The sequence below is a fragment of the Phaethon aethereus genome, assembly GCF_964289735.1.
Source record: "Phaethon aethereus genome assembly, chromosome: 8".
NCBI classification, from domain to species: domain Eukaryota; kingdom Metazoa; phylum Chordata; class Aves; order Phaethontiformes; family Phaethontidae; genus Phaethon; species Phaethon aethereus.
The window spans coordinates 34,874,484-34,891,680 of record NC_138584.1 but is presented as its reverse complement, the minus strand read 5'-3'; the positions used below and the strand labels follow the sequence as shown (position 1 = coordinate 34,891,680).

The 17,197-nt window shown below is 46.9% G+C and overlaps 1 protein-coding gene across 1 annotated transcript in view; it reads left to right on the top strand.

The window, feature by feature from the left end:
* NEGR1 (neuronal growth regulator 1) overlaps window positions 1–17,197 on the top strand; it is a gene marked incomplete at its 3' end in the record, with an annotated part of 295,437 nt that overhangs the window by 126,577 nt on the left and 151,663 nt on the right. Inside the window, exon 2 of the mRNA XM_082002645.1 lies at window positions 16,404–16,636. Coding sequence (XP_081858771.1) covers window positions 16,404–16,636 — 233 coding nt within the window. The remainder of the gene's footprint in view (window positions 1–16,403; window positions 16,637–17,197) is intronic.

Below are 17,197 nucleotides of genomic sequence, written 5' to 3'. Positions count from 1 at the left end.
GTTTTCAGCACAAATCCAAAACACAGCCCCGTACCAGCTACTGTGAAGAAAATTAACTCTATCCCAGCCACAACCAGCACAACTGGTTTGTGCTGGGTGGCTGTGGGAGGAGGTGAGCCCCCCGAAACGGGTCTCACCGAGCTGCCCCCCAGCGCCGCCGGTGCCCCCTTTGCTCCTCTGCCGTCGGTCCTCCCGTCCCACAGAGGAGGAAGAGAAGGGATATTGCTACTTTTTGTGGTCAAATAAAAGCCATTTTCTGACGGGGAGTGTTGCAGAGGAAGGAGAGACGCAAATCTGCGTTTGGAACGGGTTTTGCTGGCGTTCCCAACGAGCGGAGCGCAGCCCTGCCCGCTGCCGCGCAGCGCGGGTTCGCCGCGGCGCACTCCGGCCCTCGCGGGTTCGCTCCCTGCCGTGCCGCCGGCTCTCGCTGCTGCAGGCGCTCCTCCTACCCCGGGACGCAGACAGAGCTCTTCTCTTTGGGCAGCACCTTATTTATACCGCAAAGGAGCACTGTTGCTTTGAATCCTTTTGTGTGTGTGTGTAATGCTTTTCCATGAGAAACAACGCAAAAGTTTGGTTTTCCGTTGAGAATACTCCAACAGTGTCTTTTGCAAGTGGTGGCAAAACAGTGTGCGGATACCCGTGGATGCAGACGTTTGCATGGGACTTCTCTTTTCTTTTGTTTCTCTTTGTTTTGTTTTCACTGAGCTTTAAAATATTCTTCTCTAAAAGGCTGGTTAAACTGTAGGCTAACAACTTAGTTGTCTTGGTTAGACATGTAGGTACCTCGGTGGTGGTTATTTATTTATAAACTTACCATCTCTGCTTATAAAAAGATTTGTAATACCCCAATAATAAATGCATTCATCACCACATCTGTGTAATCACTACAGCTCCTGAGCTGCTATTTGGCACTCATTAGCTGAAACTCCCATTCACCTATAATTTATGAGAAGCATACAATTATGTGTTATCACTACTCCAAGTGATTACTACACTGTATGTTTTTAAGATAATGGCATGAAACGCTCCATGATGAATTACACCTCTCTAGGTAGCTTTGCTTCTGTCATTAACTCTATTATTTTACTTAAACCAACCTGGAGAGACTTGCGCTGCAGGGTTCGTATTACCTCCTCAGAGAAGAGTCCCCGGTCAATACCGATTCAATAAAGGACATGACACAGCACACAATTATCTCCCACCTTGCGTGTCCTATCTACGCATAGTGTAGATGTTATTATAAGGAAATCTTAACATCCAACTTGTTTTCACTTGGAAAGAATGTTTTTTCATTTCAGCTTACTAGTGAAAAAAGCCTGTTCAGGAAGAACATGTGAAACATGAAACCCGAATATTAAGAAATTCATGGAGCCCAGGCAGCTTCAGCCTTTGTCACTGGTCTGCCTGGAGAAGGGAGAGGTGAAGTTATCACGGTTCTGCTGTGGAGCAGGAGCACCTACGCCTTTGCTTGCAGATATTTGTTTCTCATTATGTTTGATGCGTTTTATACTTAACGGCTGAGCAGGTAGAGACTTTCTCACCTTTGCATTGATTCTGCAAGCGGGCACCATAAAATTTCCCAACGTTAGGAGGCAATGCAGTAGTTAGCAGGTTCACCATACTGCATGGTCCCAGTGGCCAACCTGGCAACCAAAGGGAGACTGTAGTATCAGGAGAAATAGTTGAGGCAGCCAAGGAAGCCAGGACAGCCTCCTCGCCAACAGAAGGGGATCTCCTGCCCTTTGTCAGGCTGCTGATAATGGGGCCTCTGCGCGGCGTGACATGGAGAGTCACCCAACAGAGCACAGATTTAGGGGGTTTTCCTACATTTTTCTTCTATCACATATTTTAAATGATTGGTAAATAACATTTGCCCTTTGTCCCTATCACACCTGGCTTTTGGTTTAGTGAAGGGGTGGGGGGCAGCCCCATGGAGAAGGACTTGGGGGTCCTGGTGGATGAAAAGCTGGACATGAGCCAGCAACGTGCGCTCACAGCCCAGAAGCCAATGGTGTCCTGGGCTGCACCCAAAGCCCCGTGGCCAGCAGGGCGAGGGAGGGGGTTCTGCCCCTCTGCCCCACTCTGGGGAGACCCCCCTGCAGTGCTGCGTCCAGCTCTGGAGCCCTCGGCACAGGAGAGACACGGATCTGCTGGAGCGGGGCCAGAGGAGGCCCCAGCAACGCTCCGAGGGCTGGAACAGCTCTGCTGGGAGGACAAGCTGGGAGAGCTGGGGGGGCTCAGCCTGGAGCAGAGAAGGCTCCGGGGAGACCTTACTGCAGCTGCCAGGGCTGAGGGGGGCTGAGGAGGAAGATGGGGACAGACTTTTTAGCAGGGCCTGTAGCGACAGGACGAGGGGTAATGGTTTTAAACTAAAAGAGGGCAGATTTAGACTAGAGATAAGGAAGAAATTTTTCCCAATGAGGCTGGTGAAGCCCTGTCCCAGGTGGCCCAGAGAGGTGGTCGATGCCCCATCCCTGGAAACATCCCAGGTCAGGCTGGACGGGGCTCTGAGCAACCAGCCTTGGTTGACGATGTCCCTGCTCACTGCAGGGGCGTTGGACTAGATGGGCTTTAGAGGTCCCTTCCCACCCAAAGATTCTATGATCATGGAGGCAAGTGCAGAAATGCAAGCAGAGCAAGTTTATATCAAGAAAGTCCATGCATGTGGGAGCCCATGTTTCCTTGCCCAGCGGCATGCTTACCTCCTGGGGACCTCCAGGTCCACCTGGTGGCCCCGGGTCCCTCTCCTGGGCTGGGAGGTCAAAGCTTTGGGTGGATATTTGCATTTGGTGTGGCAATTCTCCAGTTTCCCCTCGACGGAGCTGCTCGGGGCTGCTCTCCGCTCCCCAGGCGCAGACGATGTCCACCGCCCCCAAGCCTGTCTCTCTCTGCCGTGATGTGCTGCAGCTGGTGCGAGCCCCGTGTCGCCGTGATGCCGTACTCATTATCAAATTACTGTGTTTGTGTGGATGTTGAATATAACAGCCACCCGACACTCACTATTCTATCCTCAGTGTGCGTTGCTGTAATGGTCTCCTGTTGCAAGCCCTCATTTTTTTGTCAGAGCTCATTGCGTCAGTGAAGGAACCTTTGTTTCATTTCAGCATTAAAAAGAAAGACTGATGTAACTGTTCTGAAATGAAAATAATGCAGTTAATTAGGATCATGGACGTTTTAATTCAGTTATATATTTCTGGATGCTAAAATCCTTCAATAACATGCTGTGATATTAAACATTTGGAAAGTAACACGGTATTTTCACGGACCCGATGTTTTCTCATCCTCCAGGCACAATCCTTTGCCTTGCTGTGGTCTCAGAGCTTATGTTGCTTTTTATTCCTTTAATTTGTGTTTCAGTGTCCTGTGGCAAAAAAGCAGGGGGGGAAAATTGCCACCTGGGTTGGCTTTCACCGTCAGATGAAACAGCTGACTTATCTGTTCCTATAAAATAAACACGATTGCCTCTCGAATTTTCAAAGGCCTCCCTTCAGTGCAAAATAATAAAGACAAAACTGTATCGTGAATTGTTTACTTACTTTTATGCACATAAAAACTCTTCATAACTTTTGGAAGGCATTGTTTCTAGACGATAAATCTTTAGGAATTAATAAATATCAAATGCAGCAGCCAGCACCTTTTAAATATCTCAAATAATATAATTAAGCTGGGAGTTACTCTCTAAAAATGAAAGTAAGACTATCAGAACCAATAAGATTGTGTGATATTGTTTCTGAGTCTTCAGAGAAAAAACACGATGTGCTTCCATCACATAACTGATTAATATCTAGTCATTCTTAGCTTTACACTATACTGTTTTGTTTATATTAATATGAAAATCTATCTGTGAAAAGGTGTGGGAATATTTTTGTGTCAATAAAACCAATAAATTAATTTATTGCACTTGTTATGCTAACAGTTCCTCTGTCCCTGTCCGTGGGAAAAAGCCCCTTCTTTGTGGCAGGAAGGAAATGCACATTATTGTCGTCGCTGGTGGCTGTGACGAACGTTAGAGGCCAGGAAGCCCCTGTGCAAGTGGTCTTCTGCCTGGCTTGGGTGGACTGGCAGGTTTGAGGTTGAAAGCTATACGGTTGAAAATTCAGGCAGCTGTAGAGCAAATTACATGAGAAGTCTAGTAGAAGTAGGAGAGTAAACGCTTTTGTTATCTCCATCTTATTGTCAGTGGTGTTGTCAAACTCCTCAGGGACCTCGGTCGTTCTTCAGGCAATGGGCCAAAGGAGGCAAGGCTTCCAAAGGCCGCGGTTGATTTAAGCGCAGTAGTTGCAAACGATCTTCCCTATGGGCGCTGAGGATTTCTCTCTGTTTTGAAAGTAGTCACCAGGTTGAATTGAACACGGAAGAAAGTACTTTTTCAGCACGTTGTAAATGAAACTGCTGGTGGGCTGCAGTTTTAGACTGAAAAAACGGATTTGCCAAAGCTCTTTGTGCGCCGTGTGCCAGATGTTTGGAGGCATCCCTAGCGAGGTGCCAGGACTCCTCCTGAATCCCGGGGATTCGTCCCCACGTGTCTGGAAGTCTGATGCCTACTTACTTAAAATGAAAATGGAGAAAGGCCCCGTCTGGAAAATTACCTGAGAGCCTTTTGACCCTGGCAGGGTTTACTTTTGCTGGCAGAGGTACTAGGAACAGGGAAGCAGCAGGAGAACAGGTTTCGGTGGAGCCTGTTCACCGCCAGACAGGGGTTCTGCCGTGGCAAGATTATACTTTTAGTTAAAAAAAGTCTGTGCTATCAATTACTAATATTCTACCAATTTTTCATAAAAATATTTCAGATTTAGAGATTAGTTCATCAGCAGAGTTTATAAAATTGAGAAGCTGGAGATGAGTAATGAAGAAGATATATTCTGCTTTCTCTCCCAGTCGTTTTGTCCTGTTCCCTCTCTCGCCTCATCTTTTGTTTCATCCACAGGCTGGCAGGTACCTGGCAGCTTTGTCGTACCCAACGGTAGAGCAGAAAATCTGACGGGTCCTCATGGTTCATAAACTGTATGTCGATTCTCTGGAGCAGTAGAAGTGGCATAGGAGCAGAGCAGGGAGGTTAATTCTGCTAATTACTCATGAAAATGCAGGTAGCATATATCCCTATTTATTTCAGGCAGTTTGCCAGATAAAAAGCTCATACTATTATCTGCTCCTTTTAGAGAAGTCCACAGGTCAGCAAATATTTAAAGAATTATCCTGGTTTCTCCCTAAGTTTGCGGATCTCCAGTTCTGAGCTGCTCTTTTAGAAAGCAATGTAATGGACTGCTGAGAATCGCAGAAAATAGAGGGTAGTAGGTTTGGAAGAACATCTTTATTCAAAGGAGGTAATTATGAATAAGTGTATTGATATGGTGCTAAATGAATTATTTGACTGCAAACACTGGGCAAAATGTCTCAGGTGTGTCTAGTCTGCTGAGCTTGGAAGGGGAGGAGATGCTATGACGTCATTAGCGCCTTTGCTGTCAGTGCAACAGATTAGTCTGCTCTTTTCCTGAAGATCATAGAAGCACAGAATCACAGAATCATTAAGGTTGGAAAAGACCTTTAAGATCATCAAGTCCAACCATTAACCCAACACCCCCATGCCCACTAAACCATGTTCCAAAGCGTCACGTCCACACGTTTTTTGAACACTTCCAGCGATGGTGACTCCACCACCTCCCTGGGCAGCCTGTGCCAGTGCTTGACCACTCTCTCCATAAAGAAATGTTTCTCAATATCCAATCTAAACCTCCCCTGGTGCAAGTTGAGGCCATTTCCTCTCGTCCTGTCGCTGGTTACTTGGGAGAAGAGACCAACACCCACCTCACCACAACCCCCTTTCAGGTAGTTGTAGAGAGCGATGAGGTCTCCCCTCAGCCTCCTCTTCTCCAGACTGAACACCCCCAGTTCCCTCAGCCGCTCCCCATCAGACTTGTGCTCCAGAGCCTTCCCCAGCTCCGTTGCCCTTCTCCGGACACGCTCCAGCCCCTCAGTGTCCTTCTTGTAGTGAGGGGCCCAACACTGAACACAGGATTTGAGGTGCGGCCTCACCAGTGCCGAGTCCAGGGGCACGATCCCTGCCCTGCTCCTGCTGGCCACACTAGTGCTGATACAGGCCAGGGTGCTGTTGGCCTTCTTGGCCACCTGGGCACATGGCCGGCTCACGATGCCTTGGAGCAGAGGCTGTGGGAGGGACAAGGGGAGGCTGGAGACTCAGCCATCCCCCCCACTGTGCTGTTAAGAGCAAGGAAGGTTTTCCCGGAGGGATCCCCCCTGGATGGCTTTCTCCTGCCGGAGCAGCTGCCGCAGCACCGGTCTCTTGTGGTATCTCCTTCCTGATGCTTGGAGGGAGACTGGCTTTGGAGACTCTCCATCCTCTACAGGGGAGACACGCTGCATCTTTTGAACCTGAAGAGAAAACTTGCTCTAAAAAAGGATTTGGTGCCAACTGCAGTTTACGGTGCTTAAAAGGCAGAACGCACACAGAGCAAAGATCAGAGGAAAAAGGCTCATTTGTGCATGGTAACTCCCCAATGTATAGTCAGAGCTCCTTCTGCCACTGACGTGAAAAGACAAAGAACAACGGAGATGTTGGGACTTGCTGGTTGTGGAGAAGGAATGCTGGTACCCGGGTGGGAGGAAGGAGAAAGGGTTTGGCAGCCAGGCAGGTGGTGGGAGCAGAAGCTGAGGTGGACATGGTGGCGTGGTAGGGCCAGGGCACGTGCGGAGAGGAGGCAGGGCGCTGGTGGCAGGGTTCATAGGAGAGCAAAGCAGGGCTGGCAGTGTTCGCAGGACCCACGTTAAATGCTGCAAAGTTCAAGAACGTTTGCTGTGAACTGGTGGCTGCACAGGGAGAAAGCAAGCGAGATCTGTATTCCTCCCCTTAGCACCGCTTTTCCTGATCCTGAGTCGCCTGGTGCCGGTTCGGAAACGCCGCACAAGGCGTCGCGGCGGGGTTGGTACTTGCCGCCAGCAGGAGGGGGCAGGCGGCTCGGCCCCTGCGGTGGGTCGGTGCCAGAAAGGCGCGCGGTCCTGTACGGACACCTCAGCGCGTCTCGGCCGAATGCTGCTGTCATCCTTCAAGCAGAGGTGCCAGGCAAAGCAAAGCTGGTTATTTATTTTAAGTCTCTTTTGGCTGCTGTGAGGCAGAGTTTTGGGGTTCTGATTTTAAACTCTGTTTTAAAACAACTGCTTGTCTCCCCTGTGTTACGTAACTCCTGTTTGTCAGACTTTCCAGAAACTGTCTGTGCAGATTCCTGTCCCATTCACAACAGAACAGTCTCCCTCTGCAGGATAATTTAACGTTTGCATGTTCCATAAATAAATAGCATTGCTTCTTGGGGAAAAAAAGAAAAAAAAAGAAGTTTTCCTAAGATTAAGATTTTTAAACTCTATGAAGTCTTTCTTGTTATCAATATCACTATCAAGCACCTTGCTTCCTGGGTGCAATTCCTCTGTAATATTTAAAGCTTGCTACCCTTCGGAGAGAATTCAGCTCCCGCAGCGGCAGCTTGAGCGCTGGCCAAGTCTTCTCCCCAAGAGACCCCCTGGACCTTGTGTTGGCTCTTCCAGGCCTGGCAGCGGGTCGCGCAGGTTAACTCCCTGAGAAGAGGGTGAAACTGGGGCTGCGGCACCTTTGCACGCCGGATGCACGGCGCTTGTGCCGGCGCACGCGCTGTCGCAGGCAGCTGCGGGGAGATCTGGAGCTGGGGGCGCGGGGGCAGCCGGGGCTTGGCAAGCCCCAGCCCGCTCGCCGGCCACCCATGATGCATTTGCTGCCTGGTGGTCTGAGGCTGTTCTGTAAATAAAGTTTTTCAAAAGCTGTGATGATAATGAGCAGCTGTGCAGTTTTTTATGCAGAATCCCATGCTTTGAGCTGCAGTAAATGTGAGAAAACAGATTTTGATCACAAATTGAAAGGATCACCTATAATTGCAACCTGAGTTATTTTTATTGTTCAGAGAAGTTTCCTTAGTGTGACAAACTTTTAAGACGTTATTTGTAAGAACCCATGGAGAACCCAGAGAAGACATTAGTAAAAGGAGTTTGCAGAAGTTCTGAGCAGGTTTCTGGTGTGATTTTCTGGTTCTGGAGCTTGGATGTATCGTTTTATGTTCTGAGCTTCTGGGTGTTTTTCTAGGCTGAACCCTGACCCTTGTGTTTCTTTCTGCCTTTGCTCCTTAGCTCAAAGCCAATCTCCTTTAAAACAGAAAAAAATTTAGCAACACTGCTTTTTTGCAAGGGTTTTCTATGTTATGAGGAAAGTGGCTATAACTCAATGCCAAAACCAATTTCACTAGAAGAAAAAAGATGCTGTAGTAAGCAATAACAACTCTCTTAAGAGCTTCACATCTGCTTTGGTGAACACTCACCCACTGCAGGGTGATGGCGAGGGAATGCTGTCATCCCTTGTGGGTGTTAAAGTCAGCTCCTCCAGCACCCAAAGCACCAGTTATATAAAACCATAACAAATTTCAAGTTAAATTTTTCTAGGTTTTCAGGGGAAAGGAAGGGTTCCAGGACTTTCTGTAAATTAGGTGGAACTTTTAACCTGAACTGCAACAGGATTACTGGTTTTAGAGACACAGCCTACACAGAAATGAGTCACGTTCTGGCTTAGAATATGTGTCTTACCATTTAGGGGGGGTGTTTTATGGAGGGAGCACCTCACGACATGGTGCTTGGTGTCTCCTCTACGTCAGAGGTGTGTTTTGAGCGGCTCTGCCGCTGGGCAGTGCAGTAGCCCCTGGGCGGCATTTCCCGGCCAGCCGGCTTTCCCGCGGCTCCTCGTGCTCACCTCCCACGGCCCCAGCTGGGAGGGAGCGGAGCAGAGACAGAGGAGGTGGGATGGCTAAATGGAGGCCCGTGGGGCTGGACGGGTGTTTTCAAAGGGTTGCTGTCCTGGTTTCGGTGGGATAGAGTTGATTTTCTGTATAGAAGCTGGTGTGAGGCTGTGTTTTGGATTTGGGAAGAGACGGTGCTGGTAACGTGCTGCTGAGCAGCCCAGGACAGTCCAGCCTCTCGTGCCGGATGGGCAGCGGGCAGGCGGGGGTGCGCGGGCAGCTGGGCGGGGGCACGGCCGGGCTGGCCGGAGGGGTATTCTGTGCCACGCGACGTCACGCTCGGTATCTGAAGCTGGGGAAGAAGAAGGAAGGGGGGTGTTCGGAGCGATGGCGTTTGTCTTCCCAAGTCGCCGTGACGGAGCCCGGCTCTCCTGGAGACGGCGGAGCCCCCGCCTGCCCGTGGGAGTGTGGATGAATTCCTGGGTTTGCTCTGCTCGCGTGCGCGGCTTTGCCGTACCCGTTAAACTGCCTTTCCCTCAGCCCGCGGGGTTCCGCGCCTCTGCTCTTCCGTTTCCTGCCCCGTCCCACCGGGGGAGTGGGCGAGCGGCTGCCTGGGGCTCGGTGGCCGGCTGGGGTTAACGCACGGCAGTTTGATGGGTTGAATTCACCTACAGATTTATAAGACAGTTTTCAACTTATCCTTTTTCTTTGCAATCCGGGTCAAGTAAGTAGTTGCAAAGAAGCAAGGATAATGGTAGCTTTTGTTCCTACTTGAATGAAGATTTTTTTCATTCTAAGTACTGCCCAAGCGCTCTCCAGAGTAACCCCGGAGAGCGTGTTGAAGGCTGTTTGGAGATGGGCATATGTCAAACATTCATGTGCCGTATGGAACCTGGGAAAGCTTTATGAGCAACCCCATGCGGTTTGCTGCAAGGGCAGCGAGGTGGGAGCTCCAGCCCTGGCTGCACTACGAAGGCTCTTGTGAAAAAAGACTGTGTGCGGGTTTAATTAAACGACTGAGAAAATCTGTTTTTTACAAAGATTAATAGGTCTGTGTTTTAATTATGGGGAAATAATAGGCTAGAGAGCCAGGAAAGTGGGAGGTATCAAGAAGAGAGGATTAAAAACTTTAAGGAAGCTGGGTGAGACTGTATTTGTCTGTACTTACAAATTACAGAAGATCATCCCCGTTAATAACGATCAGAGAAATAATAAAATACCTTCAGCCATATATGACAGTTAACATTAAAATCTATTTTTTATGCTTGTTGAGTAGAGCGCTTCTGATTACAATCGTCAGTTAAAAAATAAATTGTTCTTTTTTCCAATCTTCCAAGTTTAAAAATAGAAGAATTATCTTCTGAGTTCAGCTATCGCTTAATCAATACTTTTCTGAGCAATGTAAGGGTAAAAAGAGCAAAAGTTGCTTTTATTTAATGATTGTTATGCTTTCTTTAATTGTGCTACAGTGTTATTATTAACTTCTAAAAATAATTGGTCCTATGCAAAGTTTTTAAAAATTACATTGCAGAAAATGCTGCCATGATGTGCAGGAAGTTTAAAAATAAACAAAATTTAGGGAAAGAGAGGAAAGGGGGAAGAGAGGGAAGGCCACTAATATTTGCAATTTCTACCGGTTGTCATCTTTTCAATAAATTATGTCCCATACATTACTGTAAGAAATGTTTTATTGTTGGACTTTAACAAACATCAACACGCTTTGGCTTGAACTGCCCGCCAGCGATGAGCGGCGATCGACCACGGCGCCCGCGGTCCTGGTGCTGCCCTGTGGCAGGAGCAGCCGTGCACCTGGAGCAGAGTGAGCCCGCGGGGATTTGTGGGTGCCGATCGAGAACTGTGCATTGCCCCGGCGTCACTATTCAATGTGTTGCTGTCACTTAAAGCTGGGATAAATCGCAGGAGAGCTGGACTCTTAGCTTGTGTCTCCGGCCCACCCTGAGGAACTGCCGTGGAAGGCTGCCAGCTCTTCGTAGGTTCACAGGAAGTCAAAACTCTGCTCAAATTCACCTCTCAGGCCTGCTGGAAAGGCGGGTTTAGGTTCCCTGAAATGTTTGTAAGACTTAATGGGCAAACCGTTCCATAGCGCAAACCCAAATTTTAAGTTTTTAGTAAAACTCAGCTTGGCAACCCCTGTTTTAGGATTTGTAACATACTTTGCTCAACTAGACTGCCGCAGTCTTCAGGAAATGGGGGCTCTCGTGGAGGACTTCGGTTAGCGTTGTGCTGCGCGCGCGCCGCCGGGACGCAGGGCGTGGGCGTCGCACCGCGCGGCCGAGGGGCAGCCAGGGCACGCGGACCCCTCCGGCTGGCGTCCCCTTAGCTCTGGTTGCTTCCTTCGCGAGGTCTCGTCCCTTCCTCCGCGGCCCTCGCCCGCGAGACGGGCTGTGGCCGAGCGCGCCGCGGTCCCTGCCGGCGCAGTGGCGTGGAGAGGGGTACGGACGGGGAGAGCGTGCACGTGCAGCGAGGCGGTTGGTCTTTGTGCAGGAGCTGAACCGTCGCGGGGTTTCAGTCGCAAGAGCTAATGTCTTTCCAAACGTGTTCCCGTTGGCGCAATGAGACTCGCACAGTTGCCACTTACTATCTGCAGCTTAAAAAACAATGCCGAAATGCCATTCTTGGTTACGTGAAGGAGTGCGTCCAGGCGTCAGGTGTGTGAGGAGCACGACCGCCGGGAGAAACGCGGAGCCTCTGTGCAAGGCGGGTTGTGGTGTTGCGGGCTGAGTCCGTGCACACTAGTCAGATCCCACGGCTGGCTTGGGGTCGGTATTTTTGTCCATCTTGGTGTTTATTCTTTGCACGCATTCATCCATACACAACTGGTTGGGTACGTTACACAAAACGTGCGTGGAAAGACTGTTCTTTCGTAGAAAATTATAAACGTGTGGGGGGAAAGAAGACCAAGCCTTCATTCAAAGGGGAAAAAACCCTTATTTGTCCTCATTTCTGCTCCCTGCAATAACTGCAGTGCGGAAGCATTGCCTCCAACGGCCAGCAACACATGTGGGTGAATGCGTAGTCCAAGCTGCCTGCAGAATAGTCTAAGCAATAACTGCATTTTCAGAAATGAGAAGTGATTTGCAAACAGAAAGGGATTAAATTTGTTAGATTAGAGAACATTTCTGAGGCGAATCATTTGATTATTTCTTCCACTGAGTAAATGTGCGCTTTATCCGTCGCATCTTGTGTGCGTAGTGGGAAAATACAGCGTGGCTGCGATTTGAAGGTTATCCTCTGCAAAATACTTCGGCCAAATTCTGCAACATTTCCAAACCAGTTCACTCCCGCAGTGATAGGGAACCTGCATGCGTTTGGAGTACATGTAGAGAGAAGAGTGCTTTAGGCTATTGCAGGAGCCTGTCTGAGGTAAAATATTTAACCTGTTTTCAAAGGACCCTATCTGGAATATAATTTCTAGCTTGAAACCGATGTGCTTCCACAACACAACATGCTTTGTTGGGGTCTGAACTAGGCTGAAATGTTTTCTCCTAGTTACATTTTTAGAAATACCCTTTGTCATTTTTGTTTCGTCAAACTTGAAAATCTTTCTCAACATCTATTCCCTTTTTAGGCCTTGGTTTTCATGATTTATACAGCAATTGTATAGTGCATACTTTTTGTTAATTAGTGGAGTACGGAAGAAAGTTGGGTTTAGCAGGTTTTCATCTCTATCCGTGATAACCATGTACCTGCGAATTAATAAAGCTAAATTTCTTATTTGTTTTAGAACGTTATTTTGAGAAAATACCTTTGTATATCAAGGAAAACAGCGAGAGGGCTCATGTTCCTTTCTGCACTGCCGTATCTCACCTTTTCTCAGCAGGAAAGCCTGGGTATCAAAAGGCCTGTGTTTATAGGAGAAGTTTTCGGGAGCCTCTGGGGCTTTCGGGTGCCGTGGGGAGGTTGTGAGGATGCTTTGGAGCTGCTGCAACGGCAGCCCCGAGCGCTGCCCCTCTCAGCGTGGTTTTCAGGTGCTTGGCGTCTGATGGGAATTCCACTTTTGTCTTTGATTGATAACCAACATTTTCAACTTTTATTATCTCTTTTTTTTTAAGCAAGCATAATTTTTTTTCTTACAAGCTGCACAGAGAGCAGGGAATTTGTGAGGCGAGGCTGGTTTTCTCTCTTGTGGGAAGAAGCTGTAGTGCTAACGCTTTCTTGCACATTTTTGGATGTGTGCGTGTGTATAAACAACAAGGGAGTTAAATAAAATGGTAAATGCTCACTGAAACTACAAAGTACCTTCAAAAATGCTCATTTATCACTGACTCTATCCAGCTGCTGCAGAAATACCAGTAGAAAAGAAACATATTGTAGAAAAACATCAGTGAACCTGAGGTTTCTCTGCTTCTCCCCAGTCTTCTGTTCATTGGAATGATGTTGAAAATGTTCATAAGACTTTGAGAACACCTCCTTGCCTTCTCCAAATGGGACCAGACCCTACAAAACTCCTCCTGCAGGGATTCACAGCCATCTGCTGCGCTCTCCATCCTCAAAGTGACATCCCAATTCTCTGCTATATAAGCGGGGATTTTTTTATCCCATATCGTATGCAGCTTCTCTCCGAACCCTTTCAGATTTCGTGTTGAGACCATTAATTAAATGAATGAATGGTTATTTTCATGATCCATTTCTGAAGAATTTCAGCCTGATGCTTCTAGTTTCTTATTCCTAAAGGGAATGCCATTTTCCCCTTAAACAATACCACCATATGCTTAAGCTACAAAATCACCATCTTCTCCCACCTAACAGTTTCCATAGTCACGCTATTTTAACGTTTTATCAAAGAGATGAGATCTATTGCATTCTCTTCTTCTTTTGGATTTCCTTCATGTAAAAAAACTCTTTATCAAATAAAAATGTCCCATTAGTTTGTTGCGTTTTGTATTACCTTCCTTCCTTCAACTTTTAAAGTTGTTTTAAAGCCTTAAACTCTATTGTGGGCTTGGTGGTTAGCCTAAAAATTTGCCTGATGCACTCTCTGCATTTCCTTACATGTCAATAATACATTTATGATTTCCCAGTCACATAGCATCACTCTGAGATTTTAAAAAAAAAAAGACCACATGCTCCTGGATTTGCTGTCAAACCTGAGTCCATCACGGTTTTTCTCTGCCTGTGACTCCATTAGCTACTCTGCCTTTTCCCACACGCTGGATGTCTTTATGGAAAACTGGAGTATAGCGTTCAGTTAGTTTTTGAGCCATAATTAAATATCCTTAACCTCACTGCAGCCAGGCTCAGTCTTTTTCATCAGCCCCTAGAAATACAGTTCCTTCTGCATGCTCTCTCTGTCCTTTTATCCCTTCACTGCTCAGCCACTGAGAGGGACTCTCCTTGTTGGCCGTCCCTCCTGGACACCCTTCTCCCAGTCCTGTTTTCCCACATTCTCTACCCAAACCATTTTCTTTTGCTCAGGTCTCATCCCCTGTCTCCACTCCTCCTGGTTTTATGACACATATTTCCTTGGGCAAGGCAGTACTTGAAGTATCTATCATCTCCAGCGTTTCTATTCTCGTATTCTCGTACTTCGCACAGTCCTGTGCTCTGCTGGTGTTTACTGGTTTTCTTCCCATCATTAAGTTTTCTTTCCTCACTTGCTGCTCTTCCCTGCGTTTTCCTGGCTGCTCACGGGAATCATTGTTCTGGCTGAAGTCCGAGAGAGCATCCCTAGGTTGCCTTGCCTAGGGATCGCTTTCACCGCCAAACACTGCGAAGCAGGATATAGACTGCATTGTCCAAGCACCCATTGAACACAAAACCAAAATGCCCGTGGGACTGAGGAGCGGTGTTTAGTGTCCTTTCTCTCTCCTGCTCTCCCACCTGTCACCAGCCTTGCTCCCCTCTTTCCGGGTGACTTTGACGGCTACTCCAAAGCCAATGGTTGCCTTAAAAATTAGAGCATCTCTTCCAACCATTTTTATCCTACCAGCCTGCGTGCCACTGAGCGGCCGCTCCTTTAGCTCTACCGGCAAGACGGGCTCCTCAGCTCCGGTACAGCTTTGGTGCTCTGGCATCACCCCGTTCCCCCGGCCGCTGCTCTGCCCGCCCGGCGTTCAGGAGCGCCGCGCTCTCGCACCGGCGCTGGCTCGCCTCCGCGGGGCTCCCCCCAGCACACGCCTGCTTTCCTTATTATTTACCTAATTGTGCTAAGAATTGCTGTCAACGTTATCCACCAGCTTCTCACTGCTTTTTCCACAAAGTTTTAGTAATTGGGCTTGATGCTGTGCTGTTCTTAGGACTTGTCAGCAACACTTAATGGTACCCGTAGTGCAGTTCTCATCCCAGTGTGCAAGTGAGCAACACGGAAAGCTATTTTACAGAGAAATTACAAATGTTTCCCAATACACAATACAAAATATTGACAACAGCACATATTGCAGTGCCTAATTATGTTAATAGAAGGTTATACTTCTCTTATGCCTGGGTGGCTTTTTTTTTTTGGTTGCGTATCTACAGAAAAGATTTTCAATTAACATTGACCTTTAATACTCCGACTGGTTTTTGATTCTACAGATGGTGAAACGGACTACAAATTAGATTTTGCAATATACCTTGTTCTTTATAGTTCTCAGCTGATTACTTTCAGGCGGTTTGCAGTACCTACGCCGGTGCATTCAGCTCGCAGTTCCCTTGCAATCTCCGGTGCCGTGTTCAAACCCCCGAGATATTGTGTAGAAATGCTGTCAAACTCTTCAGATATGCGAGTGTTCATTCTCCAGCTGTACCTTTCACTCATTGTATAAAAACAAAGTCTTTACTTTATGGAAGATTATTTTTGAACTACAAATTTAGAAGGAAAGGAAGCTGTCTGGCGTACAGCTGCTTCTGATTGTAGGGGTGGTGATGTGCGCTGAGCTCTGACTAAGGTGACTGTTGTACCCCAAAGAGCACTATTTTTGGTTATTGTTTTAATAATAATTGTAAAAAAGCTTAAGTATGGCATAATAAACAAATCACATTAATTCGAGTCACTACCATACCAGAGATGTTTTAAAAAACAATTAATATAACTATGTTTTATATTTCATTGTTGTTGTCAGCAGGGAAATAGATGCTAATTGAATGTATGTTTGCTTAAACGAGGTGTCTTGAATATGATTAGCAATGACAAATCTAATAACCTTTTGAAAAGAAAAAAATACTGGTTTGGATTCTAAGATGTCATTACAGTTTTTGGTGGAAAATGTCTCTCGATTCCTTAACTAAGCAAGCAGTTGTTTATTGTGCCTTAGGGAAAAGGGCAGTAATTCTGCACGGGAGCACATGTCCACTCCTGATCCTTACGGGCTGAAACTGGAGCAGAAAGGGCTGCTCCAGTGAAGTCATTGAGCCCGGTTCAGAAATAACAGAGACTTTCTGCCTACTGCTCCACTGAACACTCAACAGCAGGAACATCAGAAAGGAAGAACATAGCAGAAAAATATATTTATGTTTATTGTGTGTTTGTAAGATCATAGGCTTTTGGGTTTATGATTTGTGAATTAACAAATGACTCGTGTTTTGAAGTTTGACTCTAGTGTATTGCAGCTGTATTTGGTATAAAAATCAATAGCAGGTTAATGGTATGTAAAAGCTCCTATGTTTTCTTACTTACAGTTTCACCTTTTTTCCCAGGTGTTACTTGGAAGATGGAGCTTCAAAAGGTGCCTGGCTGAATCGGTCGAGTATTATTTTTGCTGGAAGTGATAAGTGGTCAGTAGATCCTCGAGTTTCAATTGCAACAGCAAATAGAAGAGAATATAGCCTGCAGATACAGGACGTAGATGTGACAGATGATGGTCCATACACTTGTTCTGTGCAAAATCAACACACTCCTAGAACGATGCAGGTGCACTTAACTGTACAAGGTATGTGTTTGAACCAATTGCAAATCGTTATTGGAGATGTACTAGAAAAATTAGTTTATAATGGGAAACATCAGCTAACCACATTTCAAAGCATTTCTTTCTTTCCTCCTTCTTGCTTTCTTTCTCCCTTTCTTTCTTTTTCTTTCTTTCTTTCTTTCTTTCTTTCTTTCTTTCTTTCTTTCTTTCTTTCTTTCTTTCTTTCTTTCTTTCTTTCTTTCTTTCTTTCTTTCTTTCTTTCTTTCTTTCTTTCTTTCTTTCTTTCTCTCTTTCTTTCTTTCTTTCTCTCTTTCTCTCTTTCTCTCTTTCTCTCTTTCTCTCTTTCTCTCTTTCTCTCTTTCTCTCTCTCGTTCTCTCTTCTTTCTCGCTCTTTCACTCTTTCTCTCCCTTCCTTCCTCCCTTCCTCCCTTCCGCTCCTCCCCCCTCGGATGTGTGTAGCCAGAGACTGTGTATGCCATTGACCCTGGGCCCCTGCAAATAGATCATTAGCCCAGAAGGGTCTTCAACTTGCCATAATCAGGCTTATATCCTCACTCCTGTTCTCCTGACAATTGAACAAGGTGT